At 35.0% G+C, this 8,795-nt stretch overlaps 2 protein-coding genes across 2 annotated transcripts; both read right to left on the minus strand.

The window, feature by feature from the left end:
• Positions 1 to 3,418: 3,418 nt before the first annotated feature.
• Positions 3,419 to 4,946, minus strand: LOC120579682 (50S ribosomal protein L2, chloroplastic). Its single transcript, XM_039832346.1, has 2 exons — positions 4,574 to 4,946; positions 3,419 to 3,875 (listed from the first exon to the last, which is right to left on the minus strand). The coding sequence occupies exons 1-2, from the start codon at positions 4,929 to 4,931 to the stop codon at positions 3,442 to 3,444; spliced, it is 792 nt and encodes a 263-aa protein (XP_039688280.1). The 5' UTR covers positions 4,932 to 4,946; the 3' UTR covers positions 3,419 to 3,441.
• A 1,117-nt stretch (positions 4,947 to 6,063) lies between these two features.
• LOC120579683 (30S ribosomal protein S3, chloroplastic) lies at positions 6,064 to 7,228 on the minus strand. The gene has a single exon (XM_039832347.1). The coding sequence runs from the start codon at positions 6,803 to 6,805 to the stop codon at positions 6,161 to 6,163; it is 645 nt and encodes a 214-aa protein (XP_039688281.1). The 5' UTR covers positions 6,806 to 7,228; the 3' UTR covers positions 6,064 to 6,160.
• Between the last annotated feature and the right edge of the window lie 1,567 nt (positions 7,229 to 8,795).

Raw genomic sequence — 8,795 nt, forward strand, 5'->3', positions numbered from 1 at the left:
ATAGCTTTCTTTTCTAACATCGATGAGGAAGATGTTCAATGTGAAATGGAGACTGATGAAATTATTTTAGATGCAATTATTCGTCTTGGTAGAGAATTTAACAAAGTGTTGGATATGATTAACAAAAATTCGAGGCCAAATGTTCAGAACATCTCGTCCAACATCAGCAGAAATAGTGAGTCTCGAAGAAGGGATAAAATTGATGAAAATTCCAATCATGTGACAGCATTAACTGGAAGATATGACTCTGATGAAGAATCAAATGATAGAGAATTAACTTATGAAGAGCTATCTAATTCCTACAAAGAGTTTTGTGTCAGAAGTGTAGAGGTGATTAAGTCAGAAAATGGAGCATAAGAGAATCACAGCTCAACTGCAGGCTGAAAAGAACAAACTATTGTCAGCTAATTCTGACCTTCAAAATGAGATAACTCTTCGATCTTCCAAACTAGAGAAATAGAAGAAAACTATCAATGATTTTTTTCAGGAAAAAGAGAAACTTATGTTTATCATCATTGGTTTACAAGAGGAAAACACCTTGTTAAATTCTAAATTAGAAAACATGACCAAACCTGTTCGGAGGTTGAATAATGGTTCTATTGTGTTAGATGCAATACTGCAAGTTGGGAAGACATATGGAAATATGAATGGAATAGGCTTTGACTATGGCACTGTGAACAAAGAGATTAAAATTCCCACAACGAAGTTTGTTTCTCTAGAAAAGAAGACTGAGTTTTTAATGTTGGATCACATGCCTCAACATCCTGTCCAACATCTGAACCCCCAACCAAGAAACAAAAAGATATCACCTTGGATATGTCATCATTGTGGTAGATATGGTCACATAAGATCGTAATGTTATAAATTGTATGGATATCCTCAGCCTCATGTTCAACCAAAGGTCAGTGGTAAGAGTCTTCAAGCTAGGAAAGAATGGAAACCTAAAATTCCTAATGTAAGTTCTCCTGTGACTTCCTCTGCGTCGATTATTGTTCCACCTTTTTTGACTAAGTTTGGCAACCTTGTTCAGTCTAGTTTGAATGTTGTTGATGTTGATAAAAGTGTTTCTGTGTTTGCTTTTAAAACTGCTATGGCACCGGATGTTGCGTCTGATGTTTCAACATCCCTGGTTCAACATGATAAAATAAAGTTTGTGGCTCAGTAGACCTCTGATAATGAAAAATTCCAAAGTAAGAAGGTTTTTGATCATGAGGATGGAAATAATGTGTCTGTTGGTGATGACCCAAATGTGTGGAGTTTTCTCCTTAGTTTGTCAGAATTTGTGGCTAAAAAGGGGGAGTAGATAGCTACTTTGATTTTGTTTTTGGCAGAATGGTGGTATGTTTCTGATGTTGTCTCTGATGTTGAAACATCCTTTTTGATTTGCCTATGAAGTTTTCTCTTAATGGTTGTGAAGTTGCATGATTAGTTTGTCTGCCATTCCATTGGAAGTAGATGTTTGTATGTTAGCAGAAGTATTATTTTAATGCTTGCCTAATGATGTGCCAGATGATGCTGAAACATCTTATCTGTCTAATTTTTGTTTCTGTTGAAGTTTTCCTGCGTATGGTATGCACTATTGTGGTTACCCTTGAAGTTTTTCTATTGGCATATTTTGTGGCTAAAAAGGGGGAGTAATGGTATGTCTATATCTATATTGTAACGCCCTAGTCGTTATTTTAATTATTTTGGATTTATGTGGAGTCTTTTTATGATTTTAAAATAATATTTGTGGATTTTATGATGTGTTAGATTTTATTATATAGTTTATTTTAATAATAATTAGAATAAGTGAGAATTAGTATTAAATTGGAGTTTGGGGGTTATGTCGGAATTTAATAGAATTAAGGGGGAGTAATTTGAATAAAGAGAAGTTAAGAAAGAAAGAAAAGGTCAGAAAACGTTTTTACGTGTAACTGTCAGTTTTTGGAGAAAAGGAGAGAAGAGCAAGGAGAGCCAAGTCTGTCAATTGCTGTGCTTATTTTTCCGCAATTCTAAGGTAAGGGTGAGGTTTACCGCAATTGTATAGGTTCTAAATTCTGATTTTGTTTTTAACAGGTTTATGAGAGAATTGGGAGAAGTTAGGTTTTGTTAAATTAATGGGTTTTGAGGGTAGGGATTGTTATATTGATGTTAGAAATGGGTTCTGAGTGCATATAACCTTTCATTGCATATCTGTAAACTGATTTGGGGAGTGAATTGGAGGAAAATGGGATTTTTGGGAAAAACATGCATTCTGCCCGTACAGAAGTTCATCGCTCGCCTCGCGAGTAGCCTTTGCTCGCCAAGGCGAGTGAGCAACTTCATGGCTCGCCTCGCGAGTGAGACAACTCGCCATGGAAAGTACTTGTAAGGAAAACTGGATTTTTGAAGTGTTGTTATAAGCCGTATTTTGGGTAGTTTTATGTACCTAGATGATTTTAGAGAGAACTGGAGCAAGTTTTAGATTAAAAAGATGAATAGGGAGCTTAGAATTGATGATTTAGTGAGAAAAATGTAAAAACTCCCGAGAGCACCATATTTTCGTTCGCCTCGAACTCGCCATGGCGAGTGTCCTGTTTCCTGAGCTCGCCATAGCGAGCAGATGTGCTCACGAGGCGAGTTGCCCAGTACTTGTTGGATTGATTTTTGTTGTTGATGGTTGATTTATCTTGATGATTAAGCATGGCTTTTATGTTGGTGTATTTTTCTGGATGTTCTAAATTGGTTGTAATGAATGGATGCTGGCTGGATGTATGCTTTTATTTAATTAAGTTATACATGAATGTTGTAAATTGGAGTGGTGAGTTATATACATATATATACATAGGTTAGGTAGTATGTAGATATACACAAGTGAGTCAGTTGCATAAGCATAAAAGTGGGAGAGCTTCGGCTCTGGAACGCCTTGTCGTTTAAAGTGGTGGAGCACTAGTTGCTCAAAGTGGTGTTAGTGGTGAGGACTTATGTCCTGAAAATGAATGCTTTAACCATTCTACAGCGCTGAGGGCTACGGTCCTGATTATGGTACTACATGCATGGGTGTTGTTAGAGGAATCTTAGTGGAGTGGTGATGAGTTGCATGAGTCGTGAATTGGTTTTTAATTACCATTTGTTGATGACATTGAAAATGATGATATAGTATATTGTTGATGAATTATTATGATAGGGTGTTAGATTCAATTGATGCATTCTTTATCTATATTATTGTTGTGAATCTCACCCCTTCTGCTTGAAAATGTTGCCTTTCCTATGGGTAACTTGCAGGTGATCCTGAGTAGTTGGTGGTGGCTCAAAGTGTCTAGGGCTCTGATACGTGGGATGGGATTTTATTGTTTAATTTCTTTCCTATGTATCAAATTTTGAATATTGCTGTTGTAGCCCTACTTATGTTAGATTTTATGATGTTAAGGCTTTCTTTTGTAAAGACGAAGAAACAAATTCTATTTTCTCTACTCTAGACTATTTACTACGGCGACGAAGAATCAAATTATCACTATATTTATTTTTTTTTCTACTTCTTCTTCCAAGTGCAGGATAACCCCAAGGAGTTGAGGGTTTTTTTCTACCAATCGGGGCCCTCCCTTCACCACCACCATGTGGATGGTCTACAGGGTTCATAACTACTCCTCTTACTACAGGACGCTTACCTAACCAACGTTTAGCTCCGGCTCTGCCCAAACTTTTTTGGTTTACTCCAACATTCCCTACTTGTCCTACTGTTGCTGAGCAGTTTTTTGATATCAAACGGACCTGTCCAGAAGGTAATTTTAATGTTGCCGATTTCCCCTCTTTTGCAATCAGTTTCGCTACAGCACCAGCCGCTCTAGCTAATTGTCCACCCTTTCCAAGTGTTATTTCTATGTTATGTATGGCCGTGCCTAAGGGCATATCGGTTGAAGTAGATTCTTCTTTTTGATCAATCAAAACCCCTTCCCAAACTGTACAAGCTTCTTCCAAAGCATACGGCTTTCTGGATGTAGATTATGATATCTATACAGCTGGATCTTATATATATATTGTATAATTCTTATATTATGACATAACGAAGTACCACATGAGTGGGTATATAATATAGGAATCTAAATCTGCCAAATCAGTCATGTTATGATATTCTACATCCTAGGTCTTTCTGTTCCTTCATCTGGCTTATGTTCTTCATGTAGCATTCAGACCGAATGACTCTATGAAATTACGTTGCTACTTACACATAGTACAGGTAACGTAGGAGACATTTCTATTTTTCCCGGGGGGAATCTTTAGAATTACCACTGCTTAGCTTTCAATTTGCCTCTGACCATCAAATGAAATGTGAATAACCCGTGTCTTCCCCCTTTTGAAACGAAACAAGGAGAGCTTCGTGTTCTGTCGGTGCTTGAAACAATTTTGTCTTCTCCATATTACTATATCTTTAGGGTCAATAATTTTATATGAGAAACTACCGAACTCAATCACTTGCTGCCGTTACTCTTCAGTTTTCTGTTGAAGTCTATCCTGTAGAGGTACTCAAATTGGATCCGTGATCGATTGATAGGTTTCGCCGTAAACCTAATTGGTTACTTCCAATTACGTAAATCAATAGTTCAAACTGCACTCAAAGGTAGGGCATTTCCCATTTTTATAGGAACTTCTGTACCATAAACAATGGTATCTCCAATTATAGCCCCTCTGGGGTGTAAAATATATCTTTTCTCACCATCCCCATAGTGTATGAGACAAATGTGTGCATTTCTATTAGGGTCGTATTCGATAGTTACGATTCGACCATATATGTCTTTTTCATTACGTCGAAAATCAATTTTACGGTATAGACGCTTATGACCTCCCCCTCTATGCCCTGCGGTAATGATTCCTCTGGCATTATGGCCTTTACCACAATGATGCTGTCCATAAATCAAACGATTTCGTGTGCGGGTGCTCGGGATAGAAGTTTTGTATAAATGTATTGCCATGCTATTAAGTGTATTTTTATTTAAGTTCTTTTCTAAGAGGTAGAATAGAATAACCCAGTTGAAGCGTAATGATCATACGTTTGTAATGCGGTCTATGTCCCATAATAGGTCGCATTCTTCTACCCTTTATTGGGAGTCGATGACTATTCATAGCTATTACCTTGACACCAAAAAAGAGTTCGACCCAATGTTTTATTTCTGTCCTAGTTGATCCTGATTCGACATTAAAAGTATATTGATTTTTTCCCAATAACCGAATACTTTTGTCTGTAAATATTGCATTTTTTATTCCATTCAGAATGTTGTTTTGATATAAGGTTCTAACGAATCCATATTTGTCTTTTTTTTTTTATTATCATATTGGCAAAAATTTCTAAATTCAAAAAAATCCACATTTTCGCGGGCGAATATTTACTCTTTCATTATAAATTTAAGATGTAATGTTGGGTTAGTCCACAACTCCTCAAAAAATAATGAATTCTTAGTTCCGTCCGCCATCCCATCTAATGAATCAGGAAGATTATGAAATTTAATATAATCTTAGGTATTCACAGGTTCCATCGTTCCCATCGCTTTTCTATTTATGGTTAGGTCTAAATTCTACAATGGAGCCTCTTTAATATTAATAAGATTTTATTTTCATAAAATTTTCTTATTTATTTTATTCTTTTTTGTTGAATCAACCTTCTCAGTTTTATTGATTCGCAGCTCTTGATTTGTCTATTCTACAAATATATTCATCCATATATGGATGAATTTAGAATATTGATGCTTTATTACACTACCTTTTACGAAATGACCCATAGACCTTTACATAGTAGAATTCTATATCATTGATATCTTTTTTTCTATCTTTCTTTCACCCCTTCATTTATCCGTATATTCTTATTGCTTTACAACTAATAATCAGATTCTTTTTTATTTCAGTTGCTATAATTATATCACCACATAGATCTTTATTTTGATTTTTTATTTTCCGCGGTTCTTTATATCCAGATAATGGTAAGCGATGAGTAGGTTATTAATTCTTTAGTAATTAATTCTACGAATTCTTGTAGAAATTTAACCACTCTAAAAAAAACCAACGAGTCACACACTAAGCATAGCAACTCCTTTACTATAAAATGATTAATCAATTTTATAAAATTTGTCATTTCGTTTTTGGGAATAAGAATTCGTCATTTTTTCTTTTATCAAAAGATGGAACGCTAAAAATAAGGAAAAGTAAATTAGTCGTTGTTTAGAAATATCCAAACTTTGATTCCTAATACCCCATAAATAGTTCGAACTGGATAGGAACAATAATCAATTTTAGCTCGAATGGTTTGTAGAGGAACCCTACCTTCTCTAATCCATTCGACACGTGCAATTTCTTTTCCGTCGATACGTCCCGCAATTTGTACTTGAACTCCTTTTGTACCTGCCTGTTCAGCTAATTCAATAGCTTTTTTGATTGCTTTCCTAAACGAAATTCTATTCTTTAATTGTCCAGCTATAAATTCTGCAAGAATATTAGGGTCGCTATAAGCATTTGGAATTCTTGTACTTGTAATGTTAATTTTTCGGGTCACACAATTAAGTTTTTTTTGTACATTAGTCTGTAATTCTTCGATTCTTCGAGGCTTACCCTCCGTTAATAACGTTGGTAGTACCATATAGATTATGACTTGAATCTGATCGATTGTTTTTTTAATCTTTATTCGTCCAATTCCCTCGACACCGGGGGTTTTTTGTATATAATTCTTGATACAATCTTGTATTATTTTATCTTCTTTTAGATTCTCGGAATAATTTCTTGGTTGTGCAAACCAAATAGAATCATGATTTTGAGTTGTACCAAGTCTGAAACCAAGCGGATGTATTTTTTGTCCCATAATTCCTCACTACTCTATATAAAATAATACGTCTTATTTGTCTACTTTTTTATCTATATCTTTTTTTTTACTTTTTTTATATAAAAAATATTATATATCTTTATGACTCATTGACTTAGTTCGTTGAACTATATATTGTGACTAGCATTTTCTCCTGCAGAATAAAGCAATTCAAAAAAAAAATAGAATAATATGCTCAACTCCATAAAGCATAATTTCTATTAGAATAACCCTTTAAAAATAGAAATATTATGAATTACGATTCGCGCTTTGTCTTGTGAATAGACACAAATATTTTTTGACCAAAGGCTTATACTTCTATAGTATTGGTTCTTCTTTCTCCTAAGGTTATATTTTCACGAAAAAATGAAATGAGTTTATTAATTAATATTTATTTATTAATGACTATTAGTATACTAAATTTACCATAAAATTAATGTTAACGATGCGATCTATTATCATTTTTCGCATACCCCCGGAAGTTTAGAGTAGGTGAAAATTCTCCCAACTTATGGCCTACCATACGATCTGTTATATAAATAGGTAAATGCTCTTTTTCATTATGGATAGCAATGGTATGGCCAATCATTGTAGGTATAATGGTAGATGTTCTGGACCAAGTTATTATTATTTCTTTTTCTCCTTTTGTGTTAAGGTTATTTATTTTTTTTAATAAATGATTTGCTACAAAAGGATTTTTTTTCGTGAACGTGTCATAGTTAATTATTCCTCTTATAATTTCTAAAAAAGTGAATTTTTTCTCTTATATTTTAAAAAATAAAATTATATAATCTCTAAAAAAACAAAATCAAATCATATAATGTCATAGTAAATCACTCTTTTCTTTTGTAAAGACGAAGAAACAAATTCTATTTTCTCTACTCTAGACTATTTACTACGGCGACGAAGAATCAAATTATCACTATATTTATTTTTTTTTCTACTTCTTCTTCCAAGTGCAGGATAACCCCAAGGAGTTGAGGGTTTTTTTCTACCAATCGGGGCCCTCCCTTCACCACCACCATGTGGACGTTTTTTTCAAAGAATTTATTATGGAGTTTAAAACAGTTATGAATTGTTGTTTGATGATAATCTTCCGCTGCAGATTTAATGAAAAATTCAAAGGATGTTTAATTAAATAGATTTTTATATTCTATTTAAGATGATTATTATGAATGTGATGTGACATGCCCGTTTGGGGTTTTACTCTGATATTGAATTATTATTATTTAATTGATTTTGGGAAACGGGGTGTTACAATTGGTATCAGAGCAGGTTGGTCAGTCCGGCCAAGTAGTAGAGTCGTGTTGAGCCACCTAGGATAGAGTGTCAACTCTAATGTTGTTTGTTGTTGTTGTTCTGAATTGTTGTTTCTTATGTAGAACCTTAAGATGGCTAGTAGAAACGATGCTACTATTGCTGCTGCACTTGAGGCTGTAGCTCAAGCCGTTCAACAGCAACCGCAAGCTGGAGCTGGTAATGGATAAGTGAGGATGCTGGAAACCTTTTTGAGGAATCATCCCCCAACATTCAAGGGAAGGTATGATCCAGATGGTGCCCAGTCGTGGTTAAAGGAAGTGGAAAGGATTTTCAGGGTCATGCAATGCTCTGAAGTGCAAAAGGTGCGGTTCGGGACGCACATGTTGGCTGAGGAGGCAGATGACTGGTGGGTAAGTTTGCTACCTGTGTTGGAACAGGATGGAACTGCAGTGACCTGGGCGGTGTTCAGGAGAGAATTTCTGAACAGGTACTTTCCAGAAGATGTCAGAGGTAGGAAAGAGATTGAATTTCTGGAACTAAAGTAGGGTGACATGTCTGTTGTTGAGTATGCTGCAAAGTTTGTGTAACTTGCAAAGTTCTACCCTCACTATACCGCGGAGAAAGCTGAATTCTTCAAATGTATAAAGTTTGAGAATGCCTTGAGAGCTGACATAAAGAGAGCCATAGGGTACCAACAGATTAGAATCTTCTCTAATTTGGTAAGTCGTTG

Source organism: Medicago truncatula, chromosome 3 (assembly GCF_003473485.1).
Source record: "Medicago truncatula cultivar Jemalong A17 chromosome 3, MtrunA17r5.0-ANR, whole genome shotgun sequence".
In the NCBI taxonomy this organism is placed as follows: Eukaryota; Viridiplantae; Streptophyta; class Magnoliopsida; order Fabales; family Fabaceae; genus Medicago; species Medicago truncatula.

Bases quoted from the DNA above. Each gene is read 5' to 3' on its own strand.
- LOC120579682 (XM_039832346.1), bottom strand. From the start codon at position 4,931: ATGGCAATACATTTATACAAAACTTCTATCCCGAGCACCCGCACACGA. The intron at 3,876-4,573 runs GTGCAGTTTGAA...AATCTACTTCAA, and splicing joins GGGAAATGCCCTACCTTTGA to CCGATATGCCCTTAGGCACG.
- LOC120579683 (XM_039832347.1), bottom strand. From the start codon at position 6,805: ATGGGACAAAAAATACATCCGCTTGGTTTCAGACTTGGTACAACTCAA.